Source organism: Manis pentadactyla, chromosome 17, assembly GCF_030020395.1.
Source record: "Manis pentadactyla isolate mManPen7 chromosome 17, mManPen7.hap1, whole genome shotgun sequence".
Lineage (NCBI taxonomy): Eukaryota > Metazoa > Chordata > Mammalia > Pholidota > Manidae > Manis > Manis pentadactyla.
In genome coordinates this window covers 57,166,870-57,182,039 of record NC_080035.1, presented here as the reverse complement: position 1 = coordinate 57,182,039, position 15,170 = coordinate 57,166,870, and the positions used below count along the sequence as shown (strand labels likewise).

General features: G+C 40.2%; 1 protein-coding gene across 6 annotated transcripts in view; it reads left to right on the top strand.

Annotated features, from left to right (window-relative positions):
• NALCN (sodium leak channel, non-selective) overlaps positions 1-15,170 on the top strand; it is a 290,775-nt gene that overhangs the window by 258,835 nt on the left and 16,770 nt on the right. For all 6 annotated transcript variants that reach the window (XM_036893731.2, XM_036893732.2, XM_036893733.2 and 3 more), the window contains 7 exons: positions 546-652; positions 6,358-6,478; positions 6,566-6,664; positions 11,775-11,868; positions 12,365-12,471; positions 12,672-12,746; positions 13,418-13,537. In XM_036893731.2, the coding sequence (XP_036749626.1) occupies positions 546-652; positions 6,358-6,478; positions 6,566-6,664; positions 11,775-11,868; positions 12,365-12,471; positions 12,672-12,746; positions 13,418-13,537 (723 nt within the window). The remainder of the gene's footprint in view (positions 1-545; positions 653-6,357; positions 6,479-6,565; positions 6,665-11,774; positions 11,869-12,364; positions 12,472-12,671; positions 12,747-13,417; positions 13,538-15,170) is intronic.

Genomic DNA, 15,170 nt, shown 5'->3' with positions numbered 1-15,170 from the left:
CCGTGTATTTTCATTTCTCTTGCGTAGGCACCTAGAAGTGGAATTGCTGGGTCCTATTGTAGCTCTTTGTTTAATCATTTGAGGACCTGACACACTATTTTCTAAAGTGGCTGCACCATTTCCCATTCCCACCAGCAGGGTCTGAGGGTTCTAGATGAGGATTCTGATTTCTGGATGTCCTCATCAGACCTCATTGTTATTTGACTTTTGATGATAGCCTTCTCAGCAGGTGTGAAGCGGTGCCCCACTGTGGTTTTGATTTGCATTTCCACGATGACTAACGATGCTGAGCATCATTTCATGTGCTCCTTGGCCATACGTGTGTCTTCCTGGGAGGAACGCCTGTTCAGATCCTTTGCCCACTTACTAATGTTTTCAGCATGAACTTTCACCTCTCATCTCTGCATTTTGTTACGTACAGTTTGCTGGTCCACATCCCTGTCGTCGGACAAAGACCTTTGTTGTTCTGTCTAAAAAGAATTTATTATCTTTTATTTTTTCTGAGTTCATTTTCTGACGGGGTCCCTCTTCTTCCCCCATTTTAGGAGGATTGTAATGGCATATTCCGAATTAATGTAAGTGTGTCCAAGAACTTAAATTTAAAATTAAGACCTGGAGAGAAAAAACCTGGATTTTGGGTACCCCGTGTTTGGTAAGCATATCAGAAAAATATCCTGAAAAATGCTATATTTGTCAGCATAAGGTTTTAAATAAGTAGAATATGACATGAAACTAAGAGTAAGTCTGCTAGAGATGTTAAAATGAATTTAAGTAACATAAAGCAGAGCACTGAATTACAACAAAATGTAGTAAATTAAAAATACAGTAAATTAAAGAGTGAGTGGTACACTGAGGCCCATGTTGCTTCTTGTCACTGATGAAAGATTGCTGCAGTATTTTTCTAGTATTTTAGATGTATCTTGCTTCACATGGCTTTAAAAATCGGTGAGGCTTAAAAACCAAAGATTTCCTATAAAATTAAAACTAAATAGTCCTGAGTTTAGATCTTTAAGGGGGGATCTGATATCTTCGTAACAGTTGTAGAGACACCTACATAATAATAAAGCTATTAAATTTTTAAAATCCATTTATATTGACGGATTTCCATTACTGAGACTCCAGAAAGGAATAATCAGTAACACAATTTATTATATCTAACTCTCTCTTTAAAGTTCATTTTTTTGAAAATGAGTTTCCCAGCATTTACATCCAAGCTGGAGGTACCTGGTACCTTCCTGCATGACGGCCGTGAATGAGGCCTCTCCCTGGGCTTCACTGATGAGCCCAGTGTTGCATCAACGTCCCTGATCCTTTTAAATCGTTATCTGTTTTCCTTTCGTTTCTTAGACTAATGAGTGAACCACAGTGACTACTCTGCTTGGTCACAACTGATGTTCTCTACTAAATGTCAAAACTCTTCAAAAGGAATAGCTTCCCCAGCTCTACCCTCAGGACTCACTGTTGCCTGCGTTGGCATTTCTCTAACATGAAATTCACCTTTATGATCAACCCAGTGCAACTGATACTGGGTTTTTATTTTTTTTAATAACAAAGAATTATGAAAAAGGACAAAGATGAATTTTGGATGTGTGGCTTGAGCACAGGTAGAGAAGTGTATGACCCATGGGGCATCCTTAGTCCAGTGCTAACCAGAAAAGCAGTCTAACATACCTTCAAATACAACATTTAAGAAGTGTAAAAAGATTTTTGGGGGGGGGGGGTTTGGTGAAAACTTGTTATTATACCATAAAGAATTAGTTTATATCAGAACATAAAATGGGATTTTTTTTTTTCCTGCTGTTCTGGAATTTGGGCTAAAGCCTCAAAGCAGAGGTCAACAGGAGATAGAGTATCAGTATATTCTAAAGAGCAGCTAGACAGTCCCCACAGGACTCACTCAACACAGAAGCATGAAAAAGAACCGCTCAGGCCGCATCACGGGAGCGAGGGAACTCAGTAGCGAGGCTGGGGCATCCGTCCTCCCAGGGGACACTCCCCCACCGGCCAGGGGAGGCCCCCAAGGGGGCCGTCTGAGTTTGCTGTCAGAGATCGGCAGGGCAGGAGGAGACGCTCTTACGGCCAGCCTCTGGTCCTCATCTGGCAGGGCGGGGCGTCTGGCTGTCCTGCCCAGGGCCACCTGCTGAGAGCCTGCTGCGAAGGGCGGTGCGCTGGGGGGGAGGCGCCCCTGCTGGGGGAGGCTGCGGCTGTGTTCCCAGAAGTGGGAGCTGAGAACCAGCTAAGGACCACCCTCACAGGAGGCGTGGCGCGCTGGGGCATCTCGTGCTGGGGCGTATTGAAAATCCAGTGCGACAAGAGAAAATCGGAGGTACAGGACGGCCACAAGATCAAGAGACAATTGCCATTGAAAAGATAGTTTGTTACCCGTAGTTCCCAAGGGGAGGGAGCACAGCACACAGCCGGGGCTGCCCAGGAAAGCACCGGGGTCCGTCGGGAGGGAGACGGAAAGGGAGAACTCTGGACAAGAGCCTTTATTTTGGCTTCCCTGGGAAGGAATGGGTGAGGCAGGAAGAGCAGGCTTAGGACCGGCTGGTTTGAATCAGTTTAGCGGGCTCTGGGGCCTGGGGAGGTCCCTCGTGGCCCAGAGTGTGAGGGCTCCTTAAGGGAGGCAGGTGGGGCTGTGGACTGCGGTTGGTCTGTATTTGGAAGGCACGCCCTGTAAGGAGCCCTAGAAGGGGCTCCAGCGGGTGGGAGGAATGAGGGGGACCACGGAGGCGGGACGCCAAGGCAGGGTGATGCAGGTGCCTCATTGGGCGGTCCAGAACAAAATGTGTCCAGCACGGGTACGTGGGACAGATGTTAAGGCATCAAGTTTACAGAAGCTAGAAACACGGCAGACGATGTGCTCCGTGAAGAGCCACAGCTGCTGTGACGTGAGCACCTCTGGCCAGAGTCCAGGAGCATGAGAGGGACCCCTCCACCCCTCTGCCCCCACCGGCATCCCACCCAGTCTTGCGAGCATCAGATGGTGACCCGAAGGGGGCCGGGCGGGGCAGCCAGCACGCCTCCTCGTCCAACCAGGGGTCAGGCTGCGCAGCTCGGGGCGGGACCCTTGTCAGGGTCAGGAGAGCGAGGGTGTGATGTAAAATGGAATGGACTTTTTAGAATGAGACTGATCTTCAGCAGGAAGTGACCAAATAGCTTTGGGATCTCCCCCAAAATGTCAGGAAAGGAGCTAGAACACCCTGGAAAGCAGTGTAAGGGAAAGTAAACGTGCTCCCATTGTACCCTATGGCATTCGACCTCTTACATAAAACCAGCCACCTATGACTTTAAAAATCAGAGTCAACTGAAATATAGTGTTTTATGTAAGTTAGGATTCAAATTCAATGACACTTCAAAAGCGTAAGTGAATAGAGGGCCATCCTTGAACACCATCACCATAGCTTTTGTCCATTTGTTCAGAATATTGTCACTTGGGTTAGTTTTAGTGAAATAGAAATCTTTCAAATCAATGTCAACTATAACCTTGACAAATTTCACATTTTCTTTCTTTAGTAAGCTCATTAAGAGCTCGCAGCTGAAAATTTTGTAATTTTATATTGGCTAATTTATGATTAAGAAAACAACTTATATATGGGAAGTGCTCTAGAGGACTGCTTTGATAATTATAATTAGGACATAAATATGCACTATCTAATCCCAAACACAGTCAGGCTTCTAAATGTTCTCTTCAGATGAATACATTATTTTTATTCTGAATCACTCAGAATTGATGAGATAAAAATTACCTTGGTAAAAAGGATTAAACCTATCATACAGTATAAATATTGTGTGTTTTGTTTTAGCAGAGGTCTGAAATGGAGGAAAATAGAATGCATGAGAGAAAAAATTTTTAATAGTTTATAATAAATACACTTAATGAGTGCTTACTGTTGACCAGACATTATGCTGTCACTGTGGCCCTGACCCCTAGGAACTTGGAGTCTAGTGGAGAACAGAAAATAAAATTACAAACAATTTAATATAATACTTGAAAGGCTTTGATGCTACATAAATAAGCCCTTAAGCTCACTTCAAGCTCACCTGAAGCTTACCTCCAGGTACTTTTAAGTACACTGTGAGACACTCTAAGCAGAAGGATATCAGATTTTTGTTAAGTCTAAGGCTTGAACAATTTGGGTATGCTTTTTAAGAAAAAGAATGTCAAACTACCTTCCTTTTGTATGTTTTGTAAGTTTAAGAAAAACATGAGTATGTGAACTCACTACTCATTTTGGACAATGTCCTTTCCTGCTTGTCTACATCTAAGGGCAGAGGCTAAGTTCCTTTCCTCCCTGTGGCCCCATCTTCCAGAGAAGGAGCAGTTCTCCTTGTCGTGGCCTTGGGACTTTGGGGCACTTTCACTAGGAGGTAAAAGAGGGACCATATTGTAAGGACAGAACCAATGTCTTAATTTTCCAAAATGGATAAACAATATTATAATATTTTAAAAATTGACCAGAAGAGGTGATACTGAAATAGCCTCCCAAATGAAGAAGGGCAACAGGAATAGTAACAATAATGAATTGTTTGGCATTTATGGACATCTTCTGTAGTTACAGGGAAAGTTGCAAACTTTCCAATTTTAATACCATGAGCAAAGCATAAACACACACCTTACATGATTAAAACTGAGACTTTTTAATGTTCTTCCAACTGTTTAAGTCTATGATTCCCCATTTTTATTTTCTTGATTTAGCCTAGAAGTGTATTTTTAAGAAATTCTGACTTTTAAAGGATGTGCAACATGAAAGGAGTTTAGGTTGCTGTGAATTCAGCTAAAAAAGCTCTTCTACGTAAAGAAAATGAATGAGTAAGGAAGTTGAACATCAGATCTGAGAGCTGGCTCACTTGGTTTTCTAAAAAATCATCATTCAAGAAAACTGTGGTGTCTGTAGAATCCTTACAGCTTCTGTCTGCTGTAAAATATATTAAATTTAACTGAGCTCCCCGTCACACAAAGGTTACTGGAAACATCCAAGAGAACATGCTTGTACTTTCAAACTTAAAAAATATAAATCGTAATCCCAAAGGATGAATTTCTGAGTGGGACTTTTGCACTGTGTAGAATTTCTACCAGTCAGCCTTAAACATTTAGGAACAAATCAGTTTCTGTTTAATTGTTTCTTTTAAGACCCCCATCCTTTTAGTATTAAAAGAGAGAAGCCTTCTAAAGTTGCATTGCATGATTGTTTCTATGCTTCAAGACTTAAAAGGTGGTTGAAAAATACCAAGCCAGTTTCCCCCAGAGTGTTGCCTTATATGAAGGTTAAGTTTTGATGAATGAGCTAGCAGGAAAAAAAACTACTAAAATACTATTTAGCTAAGCGTTAGTAGGCCTACTCCATTCAACAGTCCTGAGACTGATCAATTCTCCATCAGATTCAAGAAATGTAATGGTAGTCATGATTTTGCAGTGTGTGGTTAACCAAATCTTTTAATTATTCATAATAGCCTCTCATAACAAGAAAAGGCAAAGAAAAACACTTCCATCTTCTATTAACAACAAAAATGTTAGCTAAGTCCCATAATGACTACAATGCAATGTAATATTGAGGATCACTTTTATTAGTGGGATGAAACAAAGTATATACAGAAAAACAAGAAATGGAACATCCCCCTCCCAAAAAACCCCAATGGGGTCAAAGTGTTTTAAATAATCAGGTTATCAGCTGTGCGTGTCAACAGCATGCTGCAGGTTAGGGTCTACAAGAGTATCTCTTGAGGACACTCAGAGTTCATGAAACAGAAAAATCCAGCTGGGAGAGAAGGATCTGGAAACATGCAGGCTGTGAGCACACACCAATTGCCATCTGAGCAACCTCTGGACATATCACTACTTTACATGATGTTCACATGATGACACAGAAAGAAATAAAATGGCCAAATTTGACTCTCTTGACACTTCCTATAATCACATCAGGAATTGTAAATTATGCCTTTAGAAATGTTTTGAATTATGAAACCATTGCAAAGTTCACATCCAAACTCCAGTGCCCCTTTGTGACATTCTATATGCAATTTCTAACCAGGAGGTACATTTCCAGCACTCCGGACCATCAGGACAAGCCAGAAAAAGAAACTGCAGAACCTCTAGAGTTAGAACTCGAGTTGTGTAGTTGTGTAGCATTTATGTTGTTTTCAACTGAGAACACCCCGTCATTATCTAATATTAATTACATCATCAGTAAATGATAACCCACCAATGTCTTGTTATGATTCATCAATGAATACCATCTAGCTCACCTTCCAAGTGCTAAATTTACCCAGCACCCAAGATTGGGAAGAGTGACAGATATTTGCCGTAGGGTGCTTCTCACTGGAATTTCACAGAGCATTCCTCTTTCTGACTCGCAGGGCGAATCCTCGGAACTTTAATTTTGATAACGTGGGAAATGCTATGCTGGCACTGTTTGAAGTTCTGTCCTTGAAAGGCTGGGTGGAAGTGAGGGATGTCATCATTCATCGTGTGGGGCCGGTAAGCAAGCACAGAGAATTCTTTGAATGCTTCCACAGCTGCTTTCATTTGCTTTGATGGAATAACCGTATTTTTTCATTTACACAGATGCATGGAATCTATATTCATGTTTTCGTTTTCCTGGGTTGCATGATTGGACTGACCCTTTTTGTTGGAGTAGTTATTGCTAATTTCAATGAAAACAAGGTAAGAATTCTTGCTTAGAATAAGAGGGTTTATTCCTTTCTAGCCACTTGCTTTGAGCTCTCTTTTCCACCCACGGCATGAAGTCGCCTTCCACTGTAATGCGACTGGTGTAAATAATCTCTCTGACTATTTTACAAGCTACCTCCTTGCTGCCTTTCAGACACATCATTTAAGAGCACAGTTCTCGTGCTAGATTTCCCCTTTTGGTAATGGTGTCGTTAATTCACCCAGCAACTGAAAGGCACATCTCCTATTGTTCATATTGAAAGGATGTGCAGCCAGTTATTAAAATACAATAGCAGAAGGATGCACTGATTGCAGGTGATATTGCTTTCACAAAATGTAAATTGAATGCTCCTTTGTAACTCAGTAGGTGAACTCAGAATTTTGATGGGGTTTGGGAGTGCAGTCGAAAAGTTTAAATCCCAATTCATAGAATAAGGTGATTTTATAATTTCATATAAAAACTTTACCTACTTTATACACTCGGGAAGCATGCTGAGTTCATAACACCTCTACTGATTATCATAAGAGCTCACAAATGAGAAAAGAGCAAGTGTAGTTTCCTGTCAAAAAATGGGGAAGAACATTCTGTGTTGTTCTGAACGTGGCTGATACATCCTCCACTGCGTAACTCTTCTGGAGTCATTATAATTGATGATGCATATACAGATACATGCAGCTTTTGAGCCTTTACTATGCAATAAGATTTTATATAGGCTACTTTCAATTCTCCCAACTCTGAAATGGCTGATTGAAGAAAAAACAGCTTCCAGAGGTGAAATAACTTGTCTGGGACTTTATAAGGAGTAAAAAACGGGGCCAGAATTCAGAAGTGCTACCTATTACTGTCGAGTCGTGATTGTTCAAATTCGAGAGTATAGAAATGTCAACGGTTGTTCTGCATTGAATTAAAGCTCAACGTGCCAGCATTAGCACCGTGCTGCTCCTTGTCATTCATGACAAGGACTGATTCACACGCATTCACATCAGAGCCCTTTGGTTTGTGCAGCCACACATGGGACTGTATCATTCACAGTCCCCCAGGCTCCACGTGTGTGGTACCAGTTACTCAGTCAATTGCCCCTTTGATGTGCACCTAATGAGGATGTCATTTCGTTCAGGCTTTCAAAGGGTGCAGCTTAAAAATCCCCTCTTTGGGCCCCAACACTACTCCGACCACAGAAACATGGGATTTGGAGTAAGAAAGCACAGAGATCATACCACCCAGCCCCCTATTTTACTATAACACATTTCGTAAATGAGTCTCTTTAAGCCCTACAGTGTGTTCCATTTAACACCAAGCAGAAAGAGAAAGATGGATCTTTTTAGAGGCCTTTGAGCCTGCAATAGAGCAGATACTTGGAATTCTGGAATACTGGCAGAAGCTAATCAGTCAGTTAACAGGGAGTTTAGGCACTGCCTGTTCAAAATGCTGTACAAGGCCCTCTGAGCAGACATCTGACTTCAAGAGCCTTAGGTCCTATAGCAGCTCACAATTCAGCAACATAAGTGAACCAACGTAAAATATTCAGTTACTGGAGACAAATCAATTACAGCTCTTAGAGGAATGGCTAAAGTATGCAGAATAACAAGAGGTTTACTCACAGCATTTATATTTATGTTCTAAAGGAAAAAAGAGGTATCTGGCCTAAGAAGCAGGAGCAGGGATGTAAGTTCAAATGAACACTTGGAGAAAGAGGAGAAGTAGTAGAAATCATATTACCTGACATTATAAACTTGAGTAGTTAATTGGAGATATACCTGAACCTTTCAGAAAAGATTTCTTTCTGCACATTCTTCAGATGGTAGCCCACAGGCTGCTTTATAACAGTACTTATTCATTTATTTATTATTCAATCATTCAACAGAGTTCTTTGAGCACTTACTAGGTGCCAGACACTGCATTCACCCTGAGAACATAACAAGCTGAACATACAAACTAAACACTAAATATGTAAAGATCTCTGCTCTCATGGGGCTCACATTCTAATGGTCGTACCTAAAGGCTTATAAGTAGATTTCCAAGTATAGAGGCAATAGAGAAATATAAAGATATGGGAAATAAAGTAAACTTTGAGTGCAATGGTTTCACAAGTCAGAGTTATACAAAACTGAGTCATCCCTAGAAAATGGAGCCCTGTTTAAAAAGTTCAGAGTCTCTACCAGTAATATGTGTATCTTTTAATTTCCCTCCTGTAAGACAATCTGTTTGATTAATAAACTTAATTTCACAATGACAGAACTTTCAGAGTGTTTCATATATTAATGATCAAATGAGATCAACATTTCTTTTGGATTCTGTCAGAGTTCAACTTTCCAAAATATCTTGTTTTGTATAATAAAGGAATAATAGGAGCATCTCTAGCATCCAGAGAACAAGTATTTGTCACAGTTAGTGAGAAAAGTGGTTTAGCAATATTACTACCAGGAAAAATTTAATTTAAAACAAATGTCATTATTAGGAATAAACAGTGTAATTAAATAATTGCAGAAGAAACCAATCACCACCAAAGGATAGAAGTCCTGAACCTTAAAATGTATGAAGCAAAATTTAACTAAGTTATTTGAAAAAGCTAGCAAATGCAAAACTGTCATGAAGGATATTAACATATTTATCTAGGAAACTCATAAAACTCATAAAGACAAGAAAAAGAAAAAGAAAATGTGAGATTTGGTGCAATAAAAACATTTGACATCTAAGGAACCCTGACCCCAACAATTTTCAAATACTAAAAGCATCCTCTACAAGTTCATAAAATAATAATTACCAAAAATTTAATAATGTACAGAACATGATCTCTACCAAAATAAAAAAAGGTAGCAAAGAATCCCTCCTAATGTGGAGATATTAAGACTATGTTCTAAATAATTTGAATTACAAAATAAATCAGAATGGAAGATCACAAAACATTTATATAAATCATTTCTAAAAATCACATGTGAAAATTCACAAGATATAACAAATCAGTAATTAGAAGGAAATTTATAGCTTTAAGAGTCTGTGTTAGAATAAAATCAAAGGTTAATTACTATTACGTCAAATATCCAAATCAATAAATTATAATAAGAACTACAAAAATATATAGAAGTAAAATTGAAAAAAATAGGAAGAAGAAAGTAACAAAGACAAGAAATTAATGGTTTAGAAAACAAAATAATTATACAAAGGTTCAAGAAGGACAGAGCTGACTTTTAAAAAAAAACTAAATTGAAAAAAACCTCTGGCCAGGTTAAGCATGAACAAAAATGTGGAAAAGGACAGGCTGTGGTAAGTAAAACTGTGTCAGTATCATTACAGGGGTAAAAGTTAGACCTAAGAGTACAGAACAGGAAGCCTCAGGAGAGACCCATGTGCACATAAAACAGAAGGTGCCCAAATGTCCATGGAGCAGGTAAGACTGTCAGTAAGTGATGCTGAGATAATTGCCTGAATCTAAAAAACTATATGGGCGGTCTCTCCCACACAGTGTACTCAAAAATGAATTCTAGATGAATGAAAGATCTTGATTTTTAAACTATATAGAATTTATTTTTGATCCTGGAGTAATTGTAGATTTCTTAACATTAACCAAAACGTGAAATCCATAAAGAAAAGAAAAAACCTACAAATTAGATTACATGAAAATTAAAAGATTATGAGTTATTAAAGACATGCAAGCAAAATTAAAAAGAAAAAACAAGGCTAAGAGAAAACGTTTATAATTCAAATAACTGACATATTAGTATCCAGAATATATTAAAAATTTCTACAAAACATCAAAAAGTAAATATACAAATACAAAAATGAGCAAAGACTATGAACAGGCAATTCACATGGGAGATACAGGAATCAACATTTATACACATAAAAAATGTTTTATCTTAATACCAAAACTATCACACATTTTATACCCATGGTGGCCAAATTAAAATGTCTGATAATGTCAAGTATTAGCAAGAATATAAGGAAATGGGAACACCTGGAGGTTGGGAGCAGCAAATTTTCTTCATTATTCATCTTTGGACAGCAACTCGGCAATATCTGGTAAATGTAAAGATGCATAGATTTCTAGACCCAAGCAATTACTCTCCTAGAGATTTGCCACAGAGAAAGTCTCATAGATGTTTACTGTGGCAGAGTACATGTGTGTTCACTGCAACATTGTTTAGAGTCCATAAACCTAAAACCATTAATTTCTGATGTATTCGTGCAAAGGGTTACTATAGAGCAGTTAAAGTAAACCAATTAGATCTAGTATCTAGTTGTATGGAAAACATAGTGTTCTATGAAGGTAAAAACAAACTGCATAAATAAGCACATATTGGGTACCATTTACATAAATATTTAAAATTCAAAACAAATAACGTTCTTCAGTACTGCTACATACACAAACAGCAATAGCTTGAAAACACAGGGAGAAGGCTGTACCCCCAAAGAATGATCATTAGCTCTGGGGAAAGGAAAGAGGAGTGTTGGTGGAGGTGAGTGGGTTTTTTTTCCAGTTTCTTACATCATACGTAATGAAATGTAATATATTTATGTGCATTTTAATGAAGTACCTCATTAATAATAAAGAATATCTGGTCTTATTTAGCCAGCCGTCACAGCACTAATTTCTTAAAGATCAAAATTCTATGACTTCATACCACTTAAAAATAATTTTTCAATTGCATATATCAGAATGATTTTTTTTTTAAAAGAACAAAATCCCCGTAACCAGAAGCAGCAGCCATAACAAGCTATAATTTTGCTGCAACATTTCCTACTATGGACTGAAAGGAAACTAACCACTATTTAGAGTGAGTATCCCTTTTTGAAAATTTAATTGTGCAGAAAACATTCTTTAGATTTGCCCAAACCTGAGTATCACACATATTCAAAGATGCCATCTGAGGGCTGCTGAATCTTCTCCGAAACCCACGGCCAGCCTCTTTGGAACGCCTCTCCAGACCAAGTTTGAGGATTCTGACCATATTTATTGAACCGCCATGGTATTTGAAGAATATCTTTACTTTAAACCCCCAAATTCTTCCTGTTTGTATCACACCCCCACCCCCCACCATCCACCATGCCCCTGGTGCAGAATGTGCAACAAAGACTTCTTTCTGCCTTCCTTTGTTTATTAAGGGGACGGCTCTGCTGACTGTAGATCAGAGAAGATGGGAAGATCTGAAGAGCCGACTGAAGATAGCACAGCCTCTTCATCTCCCACCTCGCCCCGGTATCAAAGATGCTCTGATTTTATTCATGTTGGGCACGAGTGTTCATGAATCCCCAGGAGTCTAAGATTTCAATTAAAATAATAATCGTGAGGCCACTGGGCGGTTGTGCATAAGTTAATACAGAAACCTGCTCCCAACTACAGACCTCTCCATAGGCTATTAAAATCCACCACCCAAAGGCTGTGTGCTTCAGTACTCTCAGGATAAGCCTTGATGAAAAAATGAATTTTTAAATAAAATATATTTGTGCTTGCCTTTTAAACATATTAAGCTGACAGAAATTGAATGATGTGGTTCTCCTTCCAATGCGGACGGCGTCACGCACCGTTGTGTTAAATATGCAGAGCCAGCCATTCCTGCAAAACATACACAACAGACCGAACTGTAGGGGGAGAAACGTAATGGGTTTTGAGATGAGCATTAAAGAAAATGAAAGACAAGAAAGTAGATGTGACCTGTGTCTAAAAAGCCCTTGCCTAAACCTTTCTTTTCCAGATAATGATGGTTTTAGAGCTAAGATGTATGACATAACCCAACATCCATTTTTTAAGAGGACGATTGCGTTACTCGTGCTGGCCCAGTCGGTGCTGCTGTCCGTCAAGGTACTTCATTGCACCCGGTGACTCTGGGAATGAATGTTTTATTCATGGGTGCATCCAAGAATATTGCAAGAAGCCATATCCATTCACGGTCTAAGTTCATTAGTATAAAAATTTTAAATCCCACTCGTGCTCAAGCAGGAAAAAGAGGGGAAGGTCTTGGCGCGTCCGGTGGGCAGATGGATGTGCTGTTTCTGTTACAGTGGGACGTCGAGGACCCTGTGACCGTTCCGCTGGCAACAATGTCGGTCGTTTTCACCTTCATCTTTGTCCTGGAGGTACAGTAGGAGTCGGCGGGCGCAGGGGGCAGCAGCGCGCGTTGTAAAAGGCAACCGTGTCGTCCCTACTTGCAGGTCTGCGATCCGTTGCTTTTGGAGTCCTTTCTTGGAAGGCAAGGTAGCCTGCTCTTAGGCTGTTCCCTTTTTAGGCTGTTCTGCTTTGCTTGAACAAAGCCTTCACTTTATATTTCAGGTTTTTCTGACTCTAGGAAGTGCTAAAAGTTGTTGATTGTTGTATCTGAATGTTGGCCTGTGTAGTTATGTGAGTTCAAATGTTAGCAAACAGCACAAACCACTGCGATTCAGGGACTCATAGTGCAATGCAGTAGCAGAGAGAGTCAGCCCAGGCAAGATTATTTTAATGGACAGTCCACATAACATCGTCTTCCAAGGCAGTCTTCTTTGAAATACAAGCAGATTCTTATCTCACCCTGTATTAGTTGATGTTTCCCCAAATCTATGGTCTTTACTTGAGGAAGAAAAACATCCCACTATCAAGAGTGGAGAATACAGATTTGTAATTTACTCAGCTTAAAAAGAAAAAACATATATATACACGTTAGTAATAAATCCTTCTCTTTGGTTTCCACAACCTTTAAAAAAAATGTGCCTCAAGTGAATACATTTAAACATATCTCAGCCTCCATTTACTGTTCATTGGTTTCCCCCAGGTTACAATGAAGATCATAGCAATGTCGCCTGCTGGGTTCTGGCAAAGCAGAAGAAATCGATATGATCTGCTGGTGACATCACTCGGTGTTGTCTGGGTGGTACTTCACTTTGCCCTCCTGGTAGGTGCCTAATTAGAGTTTATTTTAGTTGGTAATTTCTGCTCAGGTAACTCTCTGTCAGGTCTCATTTCCTTCCATGTCAGCCTGCTCTCATGTGTCGGACTTAGCCTTCCTAAAATGCAGCCTTGACCAGACAGCCCCTAGGAGGTACTTGCACGCGCGCGCGCGCACACACACACACACACACACACACACACACACACACACACACACACACACACAGTATTCATGCAGACAAAATCTGGCCGCTTAAGGTCCTAGCGAGTGCAAGCCAGGAAGAGAAGAGCCTTAAAAATCTTCTGGTTTGACTCTCATTTTCCCAAAGGATAAAAATGAGAGAGAGAGAAATGGAAAGAGATTAAGAGGCCTGTCTAAATTCACACTCAAGCTAGTATCAAAAACTTAAACCCAGTTTTCTGAGCTGATGTGCAGCGTCCATGCCACTACATTATACTCAGTCCTTCACAGTGTGATTTTCAGGCATTGCTGCTGCCTTATTCCCTGCTAGACATCCAGCCGCCATTTCTCTAGAGCACATCATTCCCCATCTCTGTACCTCAGTTCCCACTCATGTGGCTAAAATGCCCTGAGCCTCCCACCCTCCACTGGGTCTGAGGTCCAGCTCAAAATCTGCAGCTAAAGCAGGGTTCCTGGACTAGGATCTAGAGCCGTGCTGTCCAGAGGAAATAAAATGCAGCCACGTGTGTAATTTCAAATTTTCTAGGAGCCACCTTAAAGAAATAAGAGACACAGATGATGTTAATTGAATAATACATTTATGACCTACCATATCCAAAATATTATCACTTCAACATGTCAGCATATATAGAAATTATTAAGGAGAAAGGCTACATCCTTTTTTTGTGCTTAATCTTTGATCGAGTGAGTATATTTACAGCACATATTCAGTTAGCCTCACCACATCCAAGGCCTCGGTACCACTTGAGGCTAGTGATCACCATACAGGACAGCTCAGCCGTAGGAAGCGTGGGTCCTGGTTACCCACATTTACCACCATTTCCAGCCTTGATCAAGTTATTTGTCTTCAGGAATTCTTTGTTCTCTGCTTTGAACATGGGGATAGAACTTCGTAATCTACCTGTTCCATGTGTGCATTATGAAGATCGAGCTGAGAAGTTGTTCTGCTGGTAAAGAGTGTACCAACCCATACCACATTATTGCAAACACCTTCTTTTTTGGTTAGCCTTCCTTGATCCCAGCCAAAAGTAATATTCTCAGTTTTCCCTTCTCTCTTCTGGCCATTCTACCAACCTCTGCAATATTAGAGTGGAGCTAGGAAAGATCCATAACACACAGAAGCCATTTACACATCACAAAGGGCTTGTTTTAGTCTGGAATTGCTACGCTCAGAGACAGATATTGAGTGGCCTTCTTAAAACAATTGTCACCTTCAGCTTCAGGGCCTCTGCCAAGCCTAGGTGGGCCATCAATCACCCTGATCCATTTCCTCAAACAGTAAATGGTTTTGAGCACTGGAGATATGCCAGTCACTCTGCTAGAAACCGATAAGACTGTAATGAGCAAAACAGACACTTACTGCTCCCGTGAGCCTCATAGCCAGAGGGGCAAGTAGGCAATCAGCTGGCCAATGCTCCCGAGTCAGTGACATCAC